Genomic DNA, 26,346 nt, shown 5'->3' on the forward strand with positions numbered 1-26,346 from the left:
TTACATTGGTTAAAGACTCTGGATTTGTTTGATCATTTCTCCTTTACTGACTGTTGGAGGGATTGGTTATCAGTAGCAAGTTGTTCCTCCTCAAAGATAAAGGTAATGACAAGCTGGGTCCCCCCTCCTCACGGTTCTTTGAAGCTGAATTTTGATGGAAGTAGCCAGGGCAACCCGAGTCCCTCTGGTTTGGGAGGTGTACTAAGGAATGAGATTAGAGAGGCTGTCTTACTATACTCTGGCCCTTTAAGTGTTTGTAACTCTATTAGGGCAGAGCTGTTAGCTGCAATACAAGGAATAATTCTTGCAAAAGAAATGGGTGTGGAGCAGCTTTTGGTTGAAGGGGACTCTAAGATAGTGGTGAACTGGTTAAATAATCTGGAGAATGTTACGTGGGACTACAAGAATGAGATAAAGAAATTCAAATGGCTGACAAGGAATATGTCTGTAACAGTACAGTGGGTTGAGAGATCAGCTAAATCTTTTGCTGATGTCTTGGCAAAACAAGGGACAAACAGGGAAACATTGTTATGGGCGCAATTGTAATTTGTGTCTTTTGTAACAGTCATGTTTTTTTAATGTATTTTTTGTGTTTTTTTGTATTTTCTATATGGAGAGGCAGCACCTCGCGCCTCTCTAAGGGGATTCTCATGTAACTGATCCTTGAATTAATGGAATATGACTCTTTACTTATCCAAAAAAATGACCTTATGCCACAAACTGTCCTCTTCTAAGGGGAATCTCCACATCCACTTTCCAAGTAAGGCGTTATTTTTTTTTTTTAATGAATGAATGGTATTTTATTAAATAGAGATAGAGATAGTACAAGCATGAAGCACCGTAAGAGGAGGCATGAGGTGTTACCTCCCCTTAAAGGTGGTTCCAAACCCGACTCTTTTTCAGATTGTAGTTACAAATTAGCCAAAAACAGAGAATCCCTTGAAGCCCCTTGTTTAGCTAAAGAATCTGCCAAAGCATTTGCTGATCTACTAACCCACTGAAAGCTAACTGACATGGTTCTCCTAAGCCATTTGACTTTTTTGGTGATGTCCCTATATCCCTAAACAACATTTTCTAGGGGTCCGACATCCATCCCACTATCACCTTAGAGTCTCCTTCAACTATCAAATTAGTCACTCCAAGTTGGTTTGAAATCTGTAGTCCTTGTACCACAACTAATATCTCAGCCCTTGTAGAGTCTCCATAACCCACTGGACCTGAGAATAAAGACAATATGTTGCCATTCTTATTCCTCAAGATCCCTCCTATACCCGAAGGTCCTGGATTGCCTTGACTGCTCCCATCAAAGTTCAACTTTAGAACTCCTTCCGGAGGGGGCAACTGCTGCCCAACTCCTTTGAAGGTCATCACTAGAGTAATCCACAAAGAGATCAGTAGTTTTTTGCCAAAGGATTGCCCTTGTCAGTATACAATCCTTTATTTCAGCAATTCTTCTCTCCTTCTCCTGGAAAATTCTGTCATTTCTTTCCTCCCAAATGGTCCATAAGATACATTTCCACATTACTTTCCCTCTCTTTGTTTGCCAACCAAAAAAAGACGGATCAAAAAGCAGATTTACTTTAGGAGGTAGGTTCCACCTGTACCCAAACAGCATACAAATCCAATTCCAAATATTTACTGTAAAAGAGCAAGAAATCAGTAGGTGATAACAGTCCTCATTCTGCACTTTACATAAAATGCACCAATTGGGGGACAAGCATGAATAAGGTCTCTTTGTTTTTGTACATTGTCCACAGTATTAATTTTACCATAATATGCTTCCTAACAAAAACCAACAATTTTAGGTGAAATTGGCCTTGACCAGACTTCTTTAACTGGGAACAACAAAGGGGAAGGAGTAGAGCATAGGGACTTAAAGAAGGAAGAACAAGAGGAGCCACTCAAGGTCAAAGACCAAATTCTTCTATTTGGTTTAAGAGGTCCAAACAAACAGAATCAAGTAAAAGTAAGAGTTTAGAGGCAGAAAACGATTCCTCATCCCTCAACCCTCTACGAAACCCAAAATCCCAATTAAGAGACAATGGGAGAATGGGGGGAGAAAGAAACCTCGAATCAGGTTCCTTTTATAGAGGGAAATAGAAAAAAGGGAGGGATAGAGGTCTTTTAATGGTTGGTTGCCCACCCAAACATCTTCCCAAAAAAGCACAGGATTACCATTGCAGACATCATACCTTATGAACTTGAGAAATTTTGGGAGTATGCCAAAAATTGCCTTCCAAGGTGTAGTGAGTGTAGCCCGTTGAGATACCCCAACATCCCAACCAGATTCAGAACAGCCATGGATACTAGCCACCACCTCATGCCACAATCTCTCTCTTTCCAGAGGCCACCTCCATAGCCACTTGCCCCAAAGGGCTTCTTTCTTATTTACTAGGTTCCCTAACCCTAAGCCCCCTTGTTCCTTGCTTCGACTCACCACCTCCCATCTAATCAAATGATCCTTTTTCTCTGCACCTGTCTCCCACAAAAAATCCCTCATCAACTTTTCTATCTTCTTGGCTTCCCTAACAGGTATCCTAAAAGCAAACAAAAAGTAGATGGGTAAGGCATTATTTCTTTCCACTAGATTTCCTAGCCCTAAACCACCTTGGTTCTTACTTTGGCCCACTAGGATCCACTTCACTAAGTGATCCTCTTTTTCTTGGCCATGTGAAAGTCTCTCCACTAAACAATCTTGCCATGTTTGAAGGCACTGTCCACTTGCAAGTTGCAACCAAAGAGAGAGAAGAAACTTTCCCAAATACAAGTAACAAATGGATAGGAGATTTAGTAAATGATAACAAGTCTCACCATTAACCTGACAAAGTAGGCACCTATTTGGGGATAAACACCACCTTGGTCTTATTTTTTGTAGTAGGTCCAAGGTGTTGATCTTTTCATGATTTCATGATACACTTCATAGCAAAATGCACCAATTTTAGGGGGGATAGGCTTACCCCACACTTCTTTGACAGAGAACGAAAGTTGGGTGATAAGTGGAGGTTCAAGAGCCTTAGAGAAGGATGCACAAGTAAATAAACCCAAGGGATGGGGAGTCACCTATCTGGTTTTGAAGAGTCCAGACAGGCTTTATCAAGAATTTTCACCAAGTTGATTGCATTCTTAGCTTCTTCATCCCTCAACCCTCTTTGAAAACCCAATCCCAGTCAAAACCTCTAATTGAGGGTGAAGAGAGACACAAATTTCAAGATAGGTTCGTTGTGAAGTAGGAAACAGAGTACAAGGAGGGGAACAAGACCTTAAGAGGAGAATCACCCATCCATCATAAGTCTTCCTAAAAATTAATTTTCTCTCCAAATTAAACATCATACCTGATATATTAACTTTGGAAGAATACTATGTATAGCCTTCCATGGGGAGGCTAGTGTAGCCCGATATGATATGTCTGCATCCCAACCAATTTTGGACAGCCCATGAATGCTTACCACCACTCTGATCCACAGCCTTTCATTCTCAAGAGGCAGTCTCCAAAGCCACTTACCTAAAAGTGCCACATTCTTTGTTCTCAATTCTCCAATACCCACTTCACCTTGGTTTTTACTCCTACATACTACCTCCAAACTCACCAAGTGGTCCTTTTTTCCTTCTCCCAGTTCCCATAAAAAAACATTTGATTCACATAAGCTTCCTAATTCAGTGTAGAATAGGTGAGTAGCATCTGGTTTCACCTATTTGATTCTTTTTTGATTGGTTGCAAAAAGGGAGAGTACTTCTGTACACATGGTGTCAGTAGTTTATTTATTTATTTCTATTTAATCATATTTATATCATTCTTTTTGTCCTTTAGGGGCTACCTAATTCATAGAGTAGGGTAATATCTAGTTTTGTCTATTTAATATGATGATGCAAGTTTATTTTTCCTATTAAATGATACTGATGTGCATTCTTTTCTCCTTTAGGGTATCCATTACTTCATATAAACTTGTCTCCTTCTGTGCTGTCCAGTCAACCACCATCTACAAAAAGAATATTACAAGATCATGGTAAGTCTTTTAATATGTATTGCAGAGGATGAAATGTCTTTCATTACTGTTCTGTATCTGTACTAGTTTAGTTATTACCATTGATTGTTTATTGACTTGACATTTGTTATAGCGGTAGCTGAATGACTGAACAATACTGTTGTAGTTTTATGCTGTTTATTCCTTACTTTCTTTAAGATGCATCCTCTGAAGATTGCAACTATACATAATATATATGGATGCATGTCTATGTATGTAATAAGGTGGCCATCATTTGATGACTGTAGGAGGGTGAAGATCTTTTAGAGTGCCATTCCTTTTGCATTTGGAGAGTGAGGAACATGTGTATCTTTGAAGTTAAGGCTAGAGGTGAAAGGCTGGATGTTGGGTTATCCAGAGATTGAGGATGCACCTAGAGTTTCTTCTGCTATTTTTGGACTTTCTTATTATTTGAATTCTGTTTTATCAAGAACTTTCTTGGATCTAATAGAGGATGATGGGTAGGCATGTGGATTTAGTAGTCTTTTTGAGAGACTTTAGTTTTATTTTATGGATGTTATCTCAACATTCTTTCTGTAAACTCTCTTTTATCTTAAGAATTCTCTTTCCTTTTATTACATACATGTTTCTTTTTTTTTGGTTTGATTTTTTCCTTGGGATCTTTGGCCTCTAATACACTACTAGCATACAGTTGTCCCATCTTTGCTATGGTTTTTGTTAGAAGGGCCATAACCCAGTGCTGGTCCTTGCCAACGGAGTCTTGGGAGGGATGGGCTGGATTCAAACCTAACCTACAGCATTTAAGCACAAAGTGGTGCCTCTCAGACTCTACCTATGTTTTCATGCTTATCAGCCTGTGATTTTTTTGATGATCAATAAAAAAGAAAATAAAGATATTAAATCATATAGGTGTTGTACCAACACTCCAAACAGCAACAAAAAATACAAGAAACAAAGTACAAATTCAAAAACTAGTCATTTTTTGAAAATAAATCCTGAAAAGATCATAATCCATTTTGAAAGACAATCTGCATCTTTTTAAGTCTGGATGAGTCAACAGACAATCATGCACCAAAGAGAAAAATCTGAACATATTCTCAGCCTAAGATTGTACCATCATATGAAACATTGCCCCTGATTATAGTTTTTGTAATTGATCAAGGGAGCTGAAGCTTATTTGAGTGGCTCCTGTTTTTGATAAATGGAATGGCCCATTGATAAAAAAAAAAAAGAATGGAATGGCCCTCACTTTCTGGGGGATTCCTCTTTGGAGGAGAAAATTTCCCTCATCCTTCACATTAGTAAAAAAGGTCCTTAAAACTAGTTTACTTTCCTTCTCTAGACCATTAGAAAAGTAGCGAGGCAGTCCTCTCCTAATGCTGAGTAACTGGTAGCTGGCATCCCAATGAAATCTTACCTGTGTTTTCTAAGAAACAAATATTCTTTCATTTCTTAGCACTGAAAGTACATTGCAAAATCAGAAACAGCGAGGAAAAAGACTAGTAGAAGATAAAGGCTAGAAGAAATAGAATATATTCACTTGTCTTGTAAAGCAATACTAAAGAAAGAAAAGGAAGCAAGATGGTGCTATTTCTGTTGACAGAGTCTGTATTTGAAAGGAATCAAGATGGTTCTATTTCCTCCGATGAGGAGAGAAGTCTAAGCGAGGAGGATGAAGAAGAAGTTTGTTTAGATGATACTTATCAGATTGACAAATCTATTGATGTGACTAAGGTTGTAGACAAGGCTGTGGAGGTAAGTAAAGCTCTAGGCTTGCTTGTGCTGGGAGGTGAGTCATTAAACTAAAGTTTGATGGCAGTAGTTTGGGCAACCCGGGGCCTTCTGGAATAGGGGGAGTCTTTAGAAATGAAGAAGGTCAGATTGTAGCTCTATTTTCTGGTCCTATAGGGTGGGGAGACTCGGTAAATGCAGAACTCCAAGCTGTGTTACAAGGAGCAGAATATGCAAGAGAGTTGGCAGTGGAGCATTTAATGATTGAAGGTGATTCCAAATTGGTTGTTGGATGGCTAAAAGAACCAGAGACAGCAGCCTGGCCGTACAGGGGGACTTTGAGAAGATTTAAGTGGCTGACTTCAAATATTTCAGTCACAGTTCAATGGGAAAGAAGATCGGCAAATGGGCTGGCAGACCTAGCTAAACAAGGAGTACATAGGAATCAGCTCTTTTGGGCTCAACTGTAAGCTTTATGATGTAGTTAGGAGGCTGCACCTCACGCCTCTTAGTGGGGAATTGCATGATGTATACTTAGTTCTTTAATCAATAAAATTATCATTTTCATTATCTATAAAAAAAAAGAAAAATGTTCCAAGATTTCGAAGAACGCTATGTGGTGCCTGGAAAGGAGAATGCTGGAAATTTTCAAGTGCCTCTGCCGCAAATTGAAGAAGGCGATAATAACTTAACCACAACTAGTTTGGAAGAGGATGGTAGTGAAAAAACTGCAGCTTTGGTTGATGCCCAATTCTTTGAGAGACACAGTACTGGAAATGGAAAGGGTTAATGGGAACCCTTCTTTCTCGTTTGATTCCCAGAAGTGTTTTTGCAAATAGAAGATTTAAAAGACGGAGAAAACATTGAGGCATTCTGGTCACAAAGGTTTTTGTTAGACTAAAATGAGGTCTATTTGGGATTAAACCAAGCAAGAAGATCTTGAAGACCAAGAAAACCTCTAGAAGTTTTTGGTGGTTAGTGTTTTAGAGGCTGCAGTTTTGAGGGTGGAGCTGGTGTTGGTACTTGAGGAAGGCTTTTGTTTCTCATGGGTTTGAAGTGTTCCGTCTGTCTTTGAGGTTGAGTTTTTGCACTATTGAGTTTTGCCTAGTCTTTGGTTGTTGTAGCTTGTGATTGTTTAGTGATTTTTTGGGCTCTTGAGTTTGGTGATTTTGAGGCTCAGAAGGTTTGGTTGCTTGTTTTTGAGTTGGGAGTTTGTTTTTCTTTTCTCTCTTGAGTGACTTCTGGTGACAGAACCTGTCAACATTTACCAAAAATAAAAAAAAGAAGCAAGATAGAGAGGTAAAGAGAGAGAAAGAAGAAGAAAGAATAATTCATCAAAAAGAAAAGAAGAAGAAAGAATAGAATAGTTGGGAGAAAATTCATAATCGTGAAAGCAGTTATGCCTCTCATTGCCCTTTATAATAGTTTCTGGAAGTAAAACGAAAAATACAAATACACTCCTAGTTAGGTGGCAGCTATAAAAAAGTAAAAATAAAAGGTGCAAACACCCACACTATGGCCTGGAACAAAAGAAATAAGTAAGCCATTGTAGCAAGTTTTTTGATAGGAAACGGTGACAGGTTGACTTTCATTGAAGTTAATTTAATACAAAAAATACAACTGTCAACCACCCAAGCACAAGGGTGCTGACCCCAGAAAAACAATCTTAAGTTACGTTACTGCCCAAAACAAGTCCTCTCTAAAAGTTCCCTGCTTTGCCAACATATCATCTAAAAATTCCCTTCTCTTAATGAAACCTCCCATTTAAGAGAGAGAGAGAGAGAGAGAGAGAGAGAGAGGGGATTTGTTGTAAAAAACAGGAGACAGTCAAATGAGCTCCCATGATCCACCAGTCTGAAAAAGGAAATTATGTACAACTTCTACATGATAGCATTTAGTGAAAATGATATTTGTAGTTGATTTTGACTACATTTCATTTTGGAAATAAAATATATTACACTTTACCTTAAAAAAAGAAAAAGACAAAGATACTCATATGGCTAATATGATGTTCGTTGTTTTTAGATCCTTAGTTCAATACTTTAGTAAGCCACCTGAAAAGGATGTCGAAATGGTCCTGTATGATTGAAACGTACCATTGTTCTTGTGTGGCATTGTGGTGCCTTGTGATTTCCATTTGATGGTTATCCTTGATACATTTTAGAAGGATCAATTGTCTGGAATTGGGTAAGATGTAGAACTGAATATTGTAATCTGGAATACCTTCTTAGAAAAATTTAAAACGTATGCATTGTAATTGGATGAGCCTAAAAGGTTATTTGAAGGAAAGGAATTATACACCTTATTGGAATAATGGTTAGTTTGGAAAATCTAGGACCTCTAGTAGATGGTCCTTTTATCCTTAACCAAAAAGATGCTTTAAGGTCGTGAAAATTTTTCAACACGCTTGAAGACCCCACTTGCTAACTTTTCTTTTTGTTTTTTTTCCTCTGATCGTTAATTAATAAATTGTATCAAAGAAGTCAGAAGACCCATTCACTCAGATATTATGAGCCCCTGACAAACAAGGACTCCACAAATCAAGAGGTCCCTAACCAATTAAAAAAAAAATCCTTTCTTTCCTTATTGTTTCTCTCTCTTTCTTTTTTCTGTTCTTCTCTCCTGTTCTTTTTTCTTATTTAATTTATAGATATAAAATCTGTTCTGGATAGAAGAAAAAAGAATCCCAACAAAAATTCCTCCCCCCTCCCCTCAGGGTTAGCTATCGGCATAATTATCTGATTTTGATTTTTAGTAGAAAGAAGGGTTCATTCTTGATAGGAAAAAGATCTTGCTTCCTTTAGGGCTCAAATTTCCTTTTTGTTAAGTCAGTTGCATATGTTTTAGCTAGCTATGGAAAATAAAATGGGATTTAAGGTCATATGGTGGGTGGCTTTGTTTTTCTTTTTTTTGGGGGGGGGGTGAGGAGCTAAGCCAACTCATTCTTTCTGGGTTACAGAATTACTAATCCTAAATCAGTTAAAAAATCAGTTAAACTCATTAACATCTGATATAGAGCCAATTTTCACTCTCTATACTGCACTCATCATTGAACACCTAGGCAAACACCAGAAGTTTGGCTTTTTAAAGAATCAGGTCAAGGTTTTAAGAATGGCCTTCAAGGTGGATATATAACCATTATATATAGTTTATTTTGTAAAATTTTATTTGCATAATTTTTTTATTGGTATATTGGTATGGTTATTCTTGCATTTGTATATATTTGCTCAGATTCTTCCTCTAATTACACCTTTTCCCTGTTCATTTTTTTTCTTTAAGTAAGAATCCCCGTCATTATTTGCCAGATTTTATTGCAGTGAGAGAAGATCCATATGATAAATCGGTTTCAATCTCATTTTTCCGTCTACGTCCTTTCTCACATTTACCGGCATTAATGCCATCCATTCGAGGTGATTTTTCTACTTTTTATGTTGATTAATGAATATTACCATCACAAATGGTAATTCAAGTTGCTGGGCTTCTGTTTCCAGGAAAGTCAATGCCATCAAAGCCTGCATTTGCTCCATCTAACCCACCCCAACCATCTTTGGGACCATCACCTGCTCCCTCTCCTTATCCAATTAATCAAGGTACTTGATGTCTTTTACTACAAAATCCTGCCCTTATATCTTTGTTGACTATTTTTTTTTAATTTTGTTCATTTTATGCCCTCCAGGTTTTGCCAGTCCTACCAGCAGTCCTATCAGTAAGACAAGACATCACCACCATCATCACCGAAAGAGAATTCCTGCTGTCTCCCCAACCCCCTCTGTTGTATCAGGTAGAAAAAGTTTTGGATACTCGGTTCTAGGTCTAAATTCTTTTACTATCTTTGTTTAGTTTCATTTGTGTGTTTGTATTTCTTTATATTTTAATTGAGGTACAGTGATATGGTGATGATACTAGTAGCTTTGGCAGGTTGTGATCAAATCACTTGTTCAGAGCCACTTACTTCCACTCCAATTGGTTCACCTTGTGGTTGTGTGGTTCCTATGCAAGTTGAGCTTCATCTAGGTGTTGCTTCTTACGCAGTCTTTCATCTTATTGGAGAGCTTGAGATTGAGGTTGCAGAAGGCACATATCTGAAACAAAGTCAAGTAAGAATCATGGGTGCAAATGCTGATAATCAAGATCAAGGAACAGTTGTAGATATTAACCTGGTCCCACTAGGAGAAAAATTTGATAACACCACGGCAACACTGACATATGAGAGATTTTTAAACAAGAAGGTGCCAATTAATGCGACTCTTTTTGGTGATTATGAACTGATATCCATCAAATATCCAGGTAATAACCTCAGTAGTATACCTTTTTTTTCATGTTTTGAGTTTACACTGTTTGAGCACCTGAGTATTGTCATTAACAGGGCTTCCTTCCTCACTGCCCTTTGGGAATAATACGGGGAATGGACCTAGTGGAAGTATTGGGGGTCATGAAAACCCTATTATGGCAAATTTTCATGGCAAGAATCAGAGGATGAATGGTAGAATTATTGCTATCATTGCTTTGTCTGCATTTGTACTCTTCTTGGTATGTGTTCTAGGGATGTTTATTCTCCTAAAATGCAAGAAGTTTACAAGACCATCAACTGCTGTTGGCCCTACAATCGCATCATCCATTACTAAGAGATCTGGTAAGATATAAATTTGTTTGAATGTTTTGATAATAGTTTGAAGCTTCTAGTGCAGCCTAAAGTGTGGTTGGCTGGTTGCATTCAATGATGTATTTCTTTTTTTCTTTTCTTTTCTTTTCTTCTGTCTTCCTGAATTGAAGATATTTGGTACCACCAATAAATAAACAGTCATGTTAAAATGTTCAGTGTTTTTCATGAATAATGGTTACTTCCGACCAAATCTCAGGTATGTTAGAAATCCTTAAAATATGACCAGAGATAATCAACTAAGGGTCATTTACAATGATAGTGCTGATTATCTGGGTCTTGGGAGGGGTAGACTTTATATGAACCTAACCTTTTTCATTTTTTTTTCCAGAAAGCATTTTCACACTTATTTCTTAAGAAAGACATTAAAAATAAATTTAATATTAGCATTATATTGTATAATATGAAAGTTGTGTTATTATCTTCCACCATCCATGTTTATACATGAAGCTTTCATAATTTTGAAGTATGCCAACTTATTAAATCTTATAAATGTAGAAGATCTGTACAATTTATATACTAATTATAGCGTTTCAAAATGTGCTGTTAGGATTTGGATGACTTGCTTATGCTGATAAAAAAAGGATGACTCAGTTAGGTGACTGGATATGCCTAGATTCATTTATTAGTAGTCTTATAAATAGTTGTACTTGAGCGCCATATTTGTCCACATATGGCAGCTATTTTTAAGAAAAGATTTAAAAAGTTTGAAGCTAGAGAACATATACAACTTCTAGTTTCCCCTTCTGTTTGATCTTTTTTTATTAAATGAATATGGAGATATTATTTGTGTCAACATGTCAACACTCTTGGCCGAATAGAGAAAAGAACAAGAATAATCTTAGAGGTGTCAAGAATTAATGACCCCCACCTCAAAGAGTCTCTTATGTAATAAAAGATATGTACAATTACAAGAATGGCCATATAGGGCTGAAAGAGAAAAGAAGAATAAGATGTAAAAGTAATATACAACAGAGACTATACTAATAAGGTACATCAGTTTACAGAATCTCCACACCCCCCCTCAAACTGATGCCTCGACATAAGCATCAGTTTGTCTATAAGAAAGAGATGTCGAACTCTAGTCATAGCTTCATAGCTTTAGTGAAGATATCAACAATCTGCATGTCCGAGGCTACATGAGGAAGCGATATAGATCCAGTAGTGAAGAGATCTCAGATAAAGTGGTAGTCCACCTCGATGTGCTTGGTCCTCTCATGGAAGACAGGGTTAGATGCAATCTTGATAGCACTCGTATTGTCTGCATAGAGAGGAATAAGAGTAGGAACCTAAATGCCAAGATCCATAAAGAGAGACTGTAACCAAACAATCTTACTGCAAACCGAAAACATGGCCCTATACTCTGCTTCAGTGGAAGACTTGGAGACTGTTTGTTGTTTCTTACACTTCCAAGAGATGAGTGAATCACCCATAAAAACACACCACCCAGAAGTGGACCTACGAGTGTCTAGACAACCAGCCCAATCCACATTAGCATATGCTCTCAACTGAATAGGAGAGGAGGAGAAGAACAATCCCTGGGAAGTTGTGTTTCTAACTTATCGAATGATGCGATCAACAATAGTCATATGAGGTTGACGAGGAGCAGAAACAAATTCACTAACAACCTAGACAACATGAGAAATATCAGGTTGAGTCATAGTGAGATAAATGAGGGACCCCACAAGCTGGCGATATAAGGCAGCATCAGGAAGTAATGGACCTTCAGATTTAGATAGCTTAAGATTTAGCTCCATAGGTGTATCAACATGCTTTTCATCATTAAGACCAGCAAGTTTAACAAGGTCAGAGGCATACTTCTGCTGACAAACAAAATACCCTCGATCACTGTGATGTACTTCCAGTCCCAGGAAATATGTGAGAGGGCCCAAGTCCTTCATGTGAATGGAATTATAAAGTAATAGTTTCAATTCACGAATGCCTTTAGCATCATTCCCAGTCAACATGTCATCAACATATAGTAGGAGAATGGTAATACCCTAAGGTCGTCGCCTAACAAATAAAGAGTGATCAGAAGAACTCTGGCTATATCCAGCAGCAACTACAACATCGCGAAAGCGTTGAAACCATGCTCGGGGAGCTTGTTTTAGACCATATTGAGATTTTTTGAGGCGACATACTAAAGAAGGATCACTGCAATATCTAGGAGGAGGCTTCATGTAGATCGTCTCCTTCAACTGACCATGAAGAAAGGCATTCTTCACATCAAGTTGGCATATGGTCCAAGACTGAGCAGCAGACACTGCCAAAAGAACACGGGCTGTGGTGATCTTTGCAACAGGAGCAAAGGTTTCTTCATAGTCAATACCATACTCTTGACTATATCCTTGGCCAACTAAGCGTGCCTTGTATCGATGAAGAGATCCATCAGACTTCAGCTTAATGTTGTAAACCCAACGGCTCCCAACAATGGATGCATCTGGAGGAGCAGGCACAAGATCCCAAGTGTCATTCTCATGTAAAGCATGAATCTTTGCATCCATGGCTTCCTTCCAATAAGGGCTACTATTAGCTTCCTGGTAGGAGTGATGTACATCTATGGAGGATAGGACAGCAAACAAAGAGCTATGGTCTAAAGGAAAACCATAGTGGTCAGGAGGTCTAGATATACGAGTAGAACGATGAAGAGGAACATAAGTATGAAGAGTGTCTGAAGTAGAGGTATCACTTACAAGAGCAGTGGTAGGATGATGATCTGAATTAGGAGGAAAGAGAGTTGTAGGTGCAGGGGCTGGGGCACGTAACCGCTTGCGAGAGAAGCCGAGAAAGTCCTTCTCAGTAGGAGGTGGAGCATCCTGTGAATCAAAGTTTGGCAAAATAGAAATAGACGGTGCAGACAGTCTAGCAGTTCCAGCAAAAAATGAAATGTGCTCAAGGAAGACAACATACATGATATACGAATGTGACGAATAGAGGGATCATAACAAAGAAATCCTTTGTGGTCAGGATTGTAACCCAAAAAGGCACACATGACAGACTGAGCAGACAATTTAGAACGTTCACGAGAGGGAAGATGAACAAAGCACACACATCCAAAAACATGAAGCATAGATAAATTTGGAGAACGACCAAATAACTTCTGAAAGGGAGACATTACCAAGAACTGAGGAAGGAATATAGTTGATAAAAAACACAGCTGTACTGGCTGCCTCTACCCAAAAGGAAGGTGGAGTATGGGACTCTTGCAATAATGTCCTCACAACACTAAGGATATGTCCATTCTTGCGCTCGGCCACACCATTATGCTAAAGAGTATCTGGACAACTTTGTTGCACTTGTATTCCATGATCCTTCAAATAGGATAAAAAATCTCCATCAGTGTATTCTCCTCCTGAATTCGAACAGAGAATACACACTTGTGATTGAAATTGAACCCGCACCATAGCATGAAACAACTTAAATGTTGGGAACACCTCAAACTTGTGGCGAAGAAAGTATATCCATGTGTACCTGGTACAATCATCAATGAACAACACAAAATATTTGTATCCAAGTCGAGAAGAGACGGAAGCAGTTTAGACATCACACTATGTATAAGCTCGAAGGGAGAGGTAGCATGCTCAAATATGTGAGGAAATGGTAAGGTACGACTCTTACTTAAGCAACAAGAAACACAAGATGTATCAAAGGTGTGCAAGGAAGGAACTTTGTTCTTAATAAGGCCTGAATCAAACAAAAATTTTAATATTTCAGAATGTAAATGACCCAGACGTTTTTGCCATAAGTCCCAAACATTATTTTTATGAACTAGAAGTGGAGGAACTGAAATAAACTGATGCTGCTGCTGTTTGAGGCATCCTCAACAAACTCCCTTGAGGCATCCCGCTTCCATCAGTGAAGGTGTGATAACCCTTAATTGTGATGGTTGTGCCTTAGGCAATCCGGGCTTTACAGGTATTGGTGGTACAGTAAGGGATGAAAGGGGCAATATCTGCTCGACCTTTAGTGGCCCAATCGGTTGGGCCGACTCCACAAAGGCTGAAGTGATGGCTGCTCTCACCGGAATCAGGATAATTAAGAGTTTGGTAATTCAGAATTTGATCATTGCAGGTGATTCAGCAAATACAATAAAATGGTTAAGAGACAAAAAAGGGGGCCTTTGGAGACTTTATCACTATCTGACTGAAGCTTGAGATTCTTTGAATGGATTGAATGTTAACTTAGTTTGGATTCCTAGGGAATACAATCATACTGCAGATGGCCTAGATAATTTTGGTGTGTATTTGGAGCATCTGTATAGCGACAAGCTTCCTCCTTTGTAACTTGCAGGGGTTCCCCCCCTGTTTTGTATATCTCCTCTTGTTCCTCCCCTTTTTTTCTCAATGAATCTTGGTTAAATTTTCTCAAAAAAGTGCTGTTGTTTGAGGCATCTCGAACTTCAATGTAAACAGACGGCCCAACCTGCGCCCCTTCCCTTTCACCTTCCCAGTGTCCCGGTCTTGAATCAAACATCCATCTTGAGAGGAGATGATAATGCTACCTTTATCAGTTAATTGGCCAACAGAGATCAAGTTTGTAGTGAGATTAGGAACAAGAAGGGTCTTGGTAAGAGGGAAAGATGCAGTGGGTGAAAGCTTAAGAGATAGATCACTACTTCCAATGATGTTTAACTTTTCACCATTGGTAGTAACATTATGTTTGCGATGGGTTTTAGTAAGGTTACTTGGTTGGTTAGGGTAGGCTCCTATCATGTGGTTGGTAGCTCCATAGTCAATGATCCAAATATGAGAAGGGGAAGCACAATAACCAGAAAACTCACCAGGTAAGCCAATAGCAGAGAGAGCAGAAGGAATAGCAGATGTTACCAGTTGTCAAATGTTTTGCTCAACCATAGATGCCAGAGAATCACCTTTAACAAAAGAATCACCACCAATAGTAGATTTCTTACTCCCATGTGCTACAGCAACAATGTCAATTCCATAGGTAGATCCTTCCAGTTTTATATGAATAGTATTGACTCTATCGGAGGCCATTTCAGCAAGAAAACAACAGTCCAGGCACAGGGATATCAGAGAACCAAATTCAGCAATCAAAAACTCAAGATGACAGTCTAAAAAAGGCAAGTTTTTAAGACTGTCGAATCTAAGGCCTTTCAAATATGAATCTGAAGTCTGAATCAAATAAATGGGAGGCAAGAAAACCCTAGGACGACACCAGATCTAGGGTTATAGGTTGATCGAGTCAGTCGATTGAGAGAAATCTGTGATTTACCAACACATCAAGCGTCTTCTTCAAGAACAAGGAGGTATCTTATGCTGATTGAGGCAGTCCTTAAAAACTCCAAATCAGAAACTGAGTGTAGGGTTAAGGAGAGCTTGAGAGAACCCTTCAATCTGGAGAGAAAAACTTAAATTGCAGGCTGATGTAGAAGGCTTGAAGTCAAAAAAAAAGGAGTTGCAGTCCAAAAATGGAAACTGTACAGTATTGCCGCCCCAAGAAGAAGGACCAGTATTCCTTTGAAAACTTCACAAAATCAGATGCTGTTTGTAGGTGGAATAGATCAGGTCTAGGCGACACCAGATTTGAAGTCCAAAGCTGTTGTAGTCCAAAGAAAAGGAAACCGTACAGTGTTGCCGCCCCAAGAAGAAGATCAGAACTCCTTCGGAAACTTCACCAAATCAGATGCTGTTTGTAGGGAGAATAGATCAGGTCTAGGCGACACCAGATCTGAAGTTTGGCCTCAAACCAATGTCTCCCAAGAGAGATCTATAGAAATCTCTCCTTCTGGTTGCGCAAAGAAGAAAGAACAGAAAAGGGTTGATCAAGACAGCCCTAATGCGACAGGTTTATTGCTTCTAGTGAGGTTCAAGAGAGCGAGAAAATAGATTAGAGAGCAACCTGCTCTGATATTATGTCAACACTCTTGGTCGAATAGAGAAAAGAACAAGAATAATCTTAGAGGTGTCAAGAATGAATGACCCCCACCTCAAAGAGTCTCTTATATAATAAAAGATATGTACAATTACAAGAATGCCCATATAGGGCTAAAAGAGAAAAGAAGAATAAGATGCAAAAGTAATATACAATAGGGACTATACTAATAAGGTACATCAAGTTACAGAGTCTCCACAATTTGAGGGTTAAACACTCAAGTATTTCCTTTTTGTTGATGAGTTGATCTGAAGTGTGATGCAGCACCACCTGTTAGAAGAAAAGAGGAAGAAACAAGAGAAGCAGCATTGGAGGGGGGGGGGGAGAAGACAAATCAAAGACGAAGAATCTGTATTTCTCAAAACATAACATAACCCTGTTAGACTTTATAAGGAACTGAAAATTGAAAATTATAAGTAAAGCCCTATGAAATATAAAAATAACAAATAACTCATTACTAAGAAGAAATATTACAAATTAACCCAACAAAGAAAAGAAACTTTACAAATGAACCAAAATCCTGTTTAAGCAAAATAAGTCCTAAACTAATGTTGCCTATGCCTAATGTAAGTGTGAAACATGCGGGTCTCTTCAGTCTCAATGTGATCTCCATCAGTGTAGTTCTTCACGGCATCTTTTTTGTTAATGTTTGTAAAACATAAGCACTTCTAATCTTGAAAATAAATCTGGGACTAAAGTGTCTCGCCAAAATATTAATTTATGGCTTCTAGTTCAAATCATAAATTAACATTAAGTTGGGGGAATAAACTCCTCCAGGCTAACTTTGGCAGATTACAACCATGTTATGGAACAGCCTCATCTGTTGGGAAATGTATAACCATTTCAAATTGATAGTGTCTTTGGAAGTAGGCCTAGGACTGATTAGTAATTTCACCCAGATGTGTCTTCATGTTTCTCAATTTCAATAAACATTAATGAATATAAATGTGCAATCTGACAGGCAGTTTGGGGATAGTGGGATGGATGTCAGACCCAGAAACTGTTGTTTGGGGATATAGGGACATCATAAAAAGTCAAATGGCTTAGGAGAACCATGTCAGTTAGCTTTCAGTGGGCTAGTAGATCAGAAAATGCTTTGGCAGATTCTTTAGCTAAACAAAGGGCTTCAAGGGATTCTCTGTTTTTGGCTATTTTGTAACTGTAATCTGAAAAGAGTTGGGTTTGGAACCACCTTTAAGGGGAGGTAACACCTCGTGCCTCCTTTTAGGGTGCTTCATGCTTGTACTATTTCTATCTCTATTTAATAAAACTATTCATTAATCAAAAAAAAAAAGAAATCTGACAGGCAGTTTATCTGGATTTTGTCTTAGGAGTATACATGTTAGGTAAACAAGTTCTCATGACCTTAGGTGGTTTACTCTGCATTCAATTTCCCCTATGTTTATGTGAATTCTGTCTTAGGAGTATACATGTTAGGTAAACAAGTTCTCATGACCTTAGGTCATATAGGTTTATATGACCTAAAATTTGTGACTGACATTTTTTTTTATGGATAAAGGAAGATAGTATTACATGAGTATAAATGGCTGTGAATTTTTTGAGAGAGAATAACTGAGTTTCATTAGAAAAAGGCAGTACATGAGGTCATGTACAGCAGGAAAACGAAAAAAAAAAAAAGAAAAATCAAAGGCACACAGTGTTACATAGGAAGAAATCTGTCACTAAACAAATAGTCCCTGCAGGCACCAGATTTGGCTAAAGAATCAGGTAGAGAGTTTAGATTTCTAGGAATCTAATACAGATTTGCATTCAAGAGAACCAGAATATCTCTAGCCTCGTCCAAGTACTGAGCCAGTCTCCAGGGGCCACCTTCCTTCTCTCTTAACCACTTGATAGTGTTTGCCAAGTCTCCTTCAGTGTTTAGGTTCAATATGCCCACATCTCTAGCAATGAGGATGCTTGCGAGAGCAGCTGGAACCTCTGCTTTTATAGAATTAGCAGTTCCAATAGGACCACTGAAAACCCAACAGATAGTGCCATCTCTTCCTCTTATCACTCCAATCCCAGCTTCACCAGGTTCTACAGCACTTCCATCAAATTTAACACCATCAGCCCCTCCATCAACCCCTTCTCTTATACTTAGGCCTCGTAGGAGGGTGAGATGCATGGGGGAGGAGATTAGAAGGTTTATCATATTCCTGTTAAGATCACTAACTGAGATACCTTTAAAAGTTTCAGAGCTGTTTACCCACAAATTACAACTGAGTTATGTGAGAGATCAATTTCTCCTGAGATTTGGCCTTATTGTTAAAGATGCAATTATGTCTCTCATTCCAAACACCCCACCTCACCACATGAACAACAGTGCCGATGTTACCTCTACTGCTTAAGCTTCTACCTTGCCACTGCCAAAGGAACTCCATAATGTTTCTCGGCAGCAGCCCTACTGTAGCCTATAAGATTAAGAAAGTCGTACAAGATTTTTCTTGTTTCCTGACAGAGGAGAAGGTGATCAGCTGATTCCCCATCACAGAAGCATAAAATGCAAGCATGGGGGGGGGATAAAAAGTTTGCCACTGTTCTTCTGGAGAAGGTCATAAGTGTTTATCCTCTTCTGGAAATCTCACCCCCGCCCTTGGATCTGTCTTTTCCAGCGTGGTGCCCTTTTGTTTTCATTTTTGTCTTATAAGGGGCAATCTCACCCACAAAATCCTTTTCTTGAGTGACACTAGACGAACTTGATTTGGTATGTGGCAGATCAAGAACTCCTAATCCGCCACATGTTTGAGAGCTATTGCAACAAGTTGACTCAGTGAGTTGAGCAGGAGACTTATTCATCTTCTCCACTTCAATTGATAGGTAAAGCTAAACATTTCTACCGAGTATTGGAATGCACCACTTGACTTTTCATCTTCACTCTTTTTTTTCGATCAATAAAAGGAAATTTCATTAAGAGCAAGGAAATATTACAGATTATGAGTAGCCTCGGCTACCCCAATAGAATTTAAAAATGTGAACTACCAACTTTGACTTTTCAGCCTTACAACTGAGCCCAGAAACAATGTTCCCTGTTAGCCCCCTGTTTAGCTAGCTGCTCAGCAAATCCATTTGCCACTCTTGGAGTCCACTGAATGTCTGAAATAATAGCTGCATGTCCTTGGATAAGCTTTTAATCTTCTTGATTTCATTTCTGAAAAGCCAGGGGGTTTTTTCATTTTGCTTCAGCCAACTTATAACCACTTTGGAGTGGCCTTCTACAACTAATTTTCTCACTCCCACCTCCATAGCTTTTTGTATCCCAAAGGCCACTGCCTTTAGTTCAGCTGTAGTGGAATCTCCCATTCCAATAGGGCCCGAGTATATCCCTACTACAACCCCCTTGTCATCTTCACTTTTGCAAAATGAAACTCCAAAAATGTTCCTTGTTTTTTGAGTTGACAGTCCCAAGTCCACCACAGAAACTACCAATCAGTTCAAATGCTTCCTTTGCCCAGTGATGAAAGTCTAGGCCTGAATCATCAGCCAACCATCAAAGCTCAGGGTCCAATGATCGATCAGAACCTAGTCAAACCACTTCCCATAAATAGGTAACAATTCCTATCTGACCCAAGTAAAGACTAAGTTCTCTGAAGGAACAAAGCCCACTATTCTATTCTTGTTAATTAGCAGGAGATGTACTATCTCAGAGGTATAAACCTCCCTCCAGTCCAGCTCCTTAGGTTTGGTACAGATAAAAGCAATTTTCCATCTTCCTAATGGCCTTGTGTGATGAACAATCAAGATATGGGCTGAACCTCCAGCCTTCACCACCCTGCTGTTACCTCTCTCCAGCAGTTGCGGAAAAACCTCTGGTAGAGGACTGCCAGGGCAAAGGTTATCGTTGTGGGGGATAAACACACACAAAAGTTGTTCGAAAGTACTCCGACCAGGTTTGTTCATCTCTTCAGGGATACAAATACTTTTCATTCTTCCTGACTTGCACAACAGCTTAAGCGAAAAAATTTTCCCCATCTGTTTTCACATAGTTAAATGTGTAAGACCCTTCCCCTCTTCACACACCTGCAATCTCCTGCTCATCATCCCTGCTTTTTTATCACCTTTTGTAAAAAACTCCCCCATCCAGTTCACATCCTCCCCCTTTAACAGACTCGTCCAAGCACCACTTCCTCTTTCCGTGACCACAAAGTCATCTTCTGAGTTGTTTGAAACTGTTCAAAAGTTTGGGAGCCGATTGCCACCACTTGTCAGATCATCTTTTTCAACTTTGGCTAACTGGCTGTATATGGCAGTAAAAAAGTGGGCTGCTAACTCATTTGCAAATGGGTTAGCCAAGCAAGGGGTGAATAGGGAGTCTATGTTTTGGGCTAATTTTTAACTTTCTTCCATTGTATTCTGTTGGTGGGGAGTTAAGACATTTTACCTCCCCCCTTTGTAATTAAAGTTTCACAAAGCTTCACATCATTAATAAAGTTTTTTGTTGCTGATAAAAAAAAATAGCTGTAGGTAAACCCAGCTGTGATTCCAAGATGGTCCAATAGTTAATTTAGTACTCTTCCATTCCCAGTTGATCATTGATCCCTATGGCCTAATCTCAATAACTAGGTATAGACTGTTCTATGACTAAATAATCTGAGTGTTTTTTTTTTTTTTTTTTGGCTAACCTAAAAGAGATTCACTATGATGAGTCAGCTAATTTGATGACAATAAATGACTATTACCAATCTATAATTTCACTATGGTCACCAATATCATAGCTTACACGACAACCAATGAGCTGTATCTTTTGCAAGCTTACTCAATTTAATTCTACTAAACTAAACCTTTTCTGAACTTCATGTTTTTGCTTACATGAATTCTTAGTCTCTTTTTTACCGTCTGTGTCCATAATTTGTCATATCTCAAGTCTTCATTGTGTAAGGTCAAGTGAACAAACAAGGTGGATTTCATAAGTCATAACTCAAATTACTGATGCGATTTGGAAAAGACCTGCTTAGGCAACAAGGTTAAAAAAATGGTTCTGCAGGTTTATTTAGGTCTGATTGGTTTTTTTAACTTTTCATTGGTGCAGAGCTTTTATCCCTTGTCTAGGACCTCCTTTCCCAGGTGGTGATTGACTACTTCAGAGGTGGCTGATCTGGCCCTTGGCACTTCTGGCATGCCATTAGATAGGCTGGGTTACTGGGTTGTTGGCTTCCAGAGAGAAAACTTCATTCCACTGGTTCTGAAGGTTTTTCAATGAGATAGGCGTATCATTGGGCGCTTTATGTTTTTTTTTTTTTTAGTTTTTTTCAAACCAGTTCAGGGAGTCAGTTTAAGGCCCATCTACCCCCTGAACCAGGTCAGACCCCAAAACACCTACTGTAGGGGCATATCAGGGGGTCACTGATACGATACGCATCGGCTGATACACCCTGATGCGTTATGGATCCTTGTCATGGGCACAGCATTTGTTTCTTTCTTTATTTTTTTAGTTTTGTTTGAATCCCAGAATCTTCTTAGCAGGAAGCTGAAGATCCATGAGTTTCAATGGCCTTCTTAATAAAATTTCAAATACGAGGCTGGTCGATTAATGATCTTGTTGGATTTAGGGTATCACCATTATTTGAATCCTATCTAAGTTGGGTTAACCTCTTAACCTTTGTTGCTAAGTGTGATTTTGTTTGATCCTTTTCTCTTAGACGAGTAAATTTTATCTTTGACTAAAGTTCTAGTGACAAATTAACATGATTAAATTGACTTTCAACATGCAGGCATCAGGTCCTTTTTGTCAAATAGTATGGCCAGCTCAGCATCAGTATCACTTGTTTCTACCATGGGTCCTTGTATTCTTTCGGTAAAAACATTTACTCTTGCTGAACTTGAGAAGGCCACTGAAAAGTTCAGTTCTAAGAAGATTTTGGGTGAAGGAGGCTTTGGACGAGTTTATCATGGCATCATGGAAGATGGAACCGAAGTTGCAGTTAAGTTGCTCATAAGGGATGATCAGAATGGGGACCGTGAGTTTATTTCAGAAGTTGAGATGCTAAGCCGATTGCATCACCGTAATCTTGTCAAACTTATTGGTATATGCATTGAAGAACACATACGCTGCTTGGTATATGAGCTTGTTCACAATGGGAGTTTGGAGTCCCACTTGCATGGTACTTTTTTTGCCATTTCCTTGTATGAATGCTTATTTATCTTGGATACTCAACACAATTCAACTGTTCCTTGTCCAAACTATATGGGGTTGGCTACATCAGTCCTGTTCTGCCATTCTGCTCTTTTCAGTGCCATATCCATTTGTTAAATTATGGGCTGTCAAATCATTTCTTCCTACTTCAGCCCATGTCTTTTTTCCCTTCCCCCAAGTCTTCTAGTCATTGTCTTGTAGTAGGTCACTTCTTACTGGTGCCATTGATGGTTTGTATGCACATGATAAGAGTGACCAGACCATTTTAGTCTATTTTCCCTCATTTTTTATCACCTATTTGGGTTACTGCTACATTTTCACAAATATATTCAATTTTATCCTATTTTTCTAGTTTTCCACTGATTCATCTCAAAATTTGCATCTTTTTCTGTATCATATATGGGCATGTTGTTTTTTGATTGCCCAACACTCTGCCCCATATAACAGTGTTAGTCAGATAGCCGTTGTATAAACTTTTCCTTTTAGCCCATGTGGTATTCTCCTATCACACAATACTCCAGATGCACCCCTCCATTTTGTCTATTTCATTCTAGTTCTTCGGGTGTATTACCTAGGATGTGCTCTTCTAAATGATTGACCAATATGTGATGCTTCAGGTGCTGACAAGAAAAAGGGGGTTCTTGACTGGGATGCTCGAATGAAGATTGCCCTTGGTGCTGCCAGAGGACTGGCATATCTTCATGAGGATTCTAATCCTCGTGTTATCCACCGTGACTTTAAGGCTAGTAATGTTTTGCTGGAAGATGATTTCACCCCCAAGGTGTCAGATTTTGGTCTGGCGAGGGAAGCAACTGAAGGAAGTAATCATATTTCAACCCGGGTCATGGGAACGTTTGGGTAAGTAAGGACTCTTTTTTATATCCACTGGTTGGATTATTAGATATCATATTGTTTTCCAATGTGAAGACATCTTATTATTTAGCTTTTCCTCCTAGTTAAGAAAAGAGTCAAATCTGTGAATCTGCAGGTATGTGGCTCCTGAATATGCAATGACAGGGCATCTACTTGTCAAGAGTGATGTCTACAGTTACGGGGTTGTACTACTGGAGCTTCTGTCTGGAAGGAAGCCTGTAGACATGTCTCAACCTCAGGGACAAGAGAATCTTGTGACTTGGGCAAGACCACTACTTACTAACCAAGAAGGTCTGGAGAAATTGGTGGATCCTTCCTTGGCTGGAAGTTACAACTTTGATGACATGGCAAAGGTGGCAGCCATTGCTTCAATGTGTGTTCACCCAGAGGTCGCTCAGAGGCCATTCATGGGTGAAGTTGTGCAGGCACTGAAGCTCATCTATAATGATATGGATGAAACCTGTGGAGATTGTTGTAGTCAGAAGGAACCATCTGATACTGATTGTGACTTAAAGGGAGACTTTGGCCCTTCAGATAGCAGTTGGTGGAATGCAGGTGGGATTTCCCCACGCTTGACTTACGGTTGTGCTTCTTCATTCATTACAATGGAGTACTGCTCAGGTCCACTTGATGATATAGATAATAACAGACCACATTCAGCGTCAAGCTTTATAGGGGGAGGAGAGGGATCTTTACCAATTAGGCATGCAAACAGATCAGGTCCCCTAAGAACGGTTCGCAGCAAACCCGCCTTTTATAGGTTAAGAGGAAGTATGAGTGAGCATGGGGGCTTTATTCCAAGGCGTGTATGGGGTGATAGGTATTGGGTTTGAGTCTTGTTTCTAATCTAAATTTCAAATGTACAGTCCAAAGGTGCCTGTTCTTTCCAGCTGTGCTTGATTGGTGTGTCCTTGTAGTCATTACTGTAGTTTTCCCCGTTGATGGGTGATGTTTGGTGAGATGGGTGGAGATGGCACAGCTTCTAATTTTGGAACCTTGATTCATTTCTTAATTGCTAGAGATGTAATTTGGAACTCATGTATTATATTCCCCCTGTTGGTTTTCCTTCATATTTCCAGATCATCAACTACTCCTGTGTGAACTCATGACAGAGGGCTCAGCCTCCAGCCTCCAGGTTTGGAGAATAAACATTAAAATAGTTATCTTACTGTCATATGGTGGCCTACTCGTTGTGTACTACTTGGAATTCTTTCCGGGTCAGCTGGAAGTTGGGGCCTGTTGTCATCTGAAGAGGCTGGCCTCCACGTGTCAACTGTCAACCGTTCGATTGTAAATTCGATGCATCTTTTTGGTGGGTCCCGTCAAGTTGCTTATTCTAATCACTCGGTTTCCAAGTTATCTGACATGATGCCATCAATTGTTTTTTCTTTTTTTGAGAATTTTCAAATGCATCCCCCATATTTAGTGTTTTTTTTGGTATTTCCTCCACATTTTTCGATTTTGTATCGACCTCCGTATGTTGTCAAATCAACTGTATGTCTTTATCCATGCCCCTGCCATCAAAAGTAACTGAACGGCTAGTTTAAATCATGAAAATTCCTCTTAGTTCACATGAAATTCATTCACAAGGGAACAAAATTTATTTATTTTAGTTTTTTGTTTAACTAGGCGATATGTATGTGTAGTGTATTAGCACAAGATGATAATTTTCTAACAGGATCGACCACTTTTATTGATCAAAACATATTTTTTTTACATTTCAATTCAAAGGTAGTTTCTTGAATTAAAATGTATTTCATCATCAGCATCCAGATTCCAGATTACTCTCATGAAGTTAATGCATTGATAATCACATATGGTGAAAATAGTAGATCCAAGTAAAAAATACACAAAGTGAAAATGTATTGATAATCACACAAGGTTAGGTCTGCAACTCAAATCCAAATTGGGCATAAAACTCAAATTGAAACTTTAAATTGGTGAATGGTGGCAACCTCAAGTCCAATGAATGACAGAACTTTGGCAAGAAAATCCTGAACGGATCATCTTAGCCACATCTTAGCCAGTTAGCCTTGCTAAGACAAGTTGGGTATAGACAAAGTGTGCAACTCAAATCCAAATTGGGCGTATATATTATCTAAGCCTAAGACAAGTTGGGTTGACCCAACCCAATATGAGGTCTTGCATTGGTTGGGCTTTGGGCCTGAAAACTTGAGCTCCTTAACTTCATTTTATATTGAGGCATCGCATAGCTTGACCTAGTCACCTAGAGGTCCTAGATCAAGCCCAACCCAACTCGAGCTTGTCCAACCTTCTATGATACATTTACCCTATGTGTGCACATATATGCCAATCTAGTTCGACTATGATGCAAGAAAGACGTTAATAACAGAAAAAATTATACGGCATTATAAAAGTGAACTAATTAGGTGGGTTTTTATTAAGATTCACCGGGGTCTGGGGAGGGGGTGGTTTTTCAGTGTCATGTTTTTCTGGCATTATAGATTTTTCCATTTATGCAATCTATGTATTGTTTATATTATGTATTTAATAGGGCAAATTTCTTTAATTATTTCTACTGTTTAGATAATACTATCCCTTCTAGTTGAAGAGACTAGAAGTGATCAGTTACAAGTTGAAGAATCTAGAAGAGCTAGCAACAGACCATAAAGGACATGGGTTAAAGTAGTGAGAAATGATTCAAAGGGCTATAATCTAACAATGGATATGGTACTGAATAGAACAGAATGATAGAACATGATTCATGTAGCCAAACCCCTATAGTTGGGACAAAGCTTACATCATTGTACTGGTTTGTAAAAATGGATTTTGATGCCATCCTCCTGAGTGAAATGATGAGAGATCCATCATATGGATGGCTGAACCTTGTAGAAAGGTTGGGCGAAATTTAAAAAATTTATCTCTCTCCCATCTGGGAATCGCATTCCCTATTTTAGAAAACTACATTTTCAAGGATCAATCTTGAACTCAAAACCGGACCAGATCTGAAACCAAAGGGGAGGAGAGGGATATACCCGATACGAAGTAGTAGTAACTCCCAATGAAGGTGTTTACGCCCAAGGAGAAGACCAAAACTCACTTCCATTGAAAAT

At 38.9% G+C, this 26,346-nt stretch overlaps 1 protein-coding gene across 6 annotated transcripts in view; it reads left to right on the plus strand.

Annotated features, from left to right (window-relative positions):
* The window catches only part of LOC104602104 (receptor-like serine/threonine-protein kinase ALE2), a 37,015-nt gene extending 12,673 nt beyond the window's left edge, over positions 1-24,342 (plus strand). The window contains exons 2-10 of one of the 6 annotated variants that reach the window (XM_010265670.3): positions 3,921-4,004; positions 9,032-9,124; positions 9,206-9,304; positions 9,391-9,495; positions 9,633-10,001; positions 10,081-10,347; positions 21,978-22,367; positions 23,017-23,257; positions 23,388-24,342. In XM_010265670.3, the coding sequence (XP_010263972.1) occupies positions 3,921-4,004; positions 9,032-9,124; positions 9,206-9,304; positions 9,391-9,495; positions 9,633-10,001; positions 10,081-10,347; positions 21,978-22,367; positions 23,017-23,257; positions 23,388-24,105 (2,366 nt within the window). In that variant the 3' untranslated portion in view covers positions 24,106-24,342. Of the gene's footprint in view, positions 1-3,920; positions 4,005-9,019; positions 9,125-9,205; positions 9,305-9,390; positions 9,496-9,623; positions 10,002-10,080; positions 10,348-21,977; positions 22,368-23,016; positions 23,258-23,387 lie in introns of all 6 variants that reach the window. The other 5 variants (XM_088901377.1, XM_088901376.1, XM_010265669.3 and 2 more) reach the window with 5 other exon arrangements.
* The last annotated feature ends 2,004 nt before the right edge of the window (positions 24,343-26,346 follow it).

Source organism: Nelumbo nucifera, chromosome 3 (assembly GCF_055504915.1).
Source record: "Nelumbo nucifera cultivar China Antique chromosome 3, China Antique-T2T, whole genome shotgun sequence".
Classification (NCBI taxonomy): Eukaryota; Viridiplantae; Streptophyta; class Magnoliopsida; order Proteales; family Nelumbonaceae; genus Nelumbo; species Nelumbo nucifera.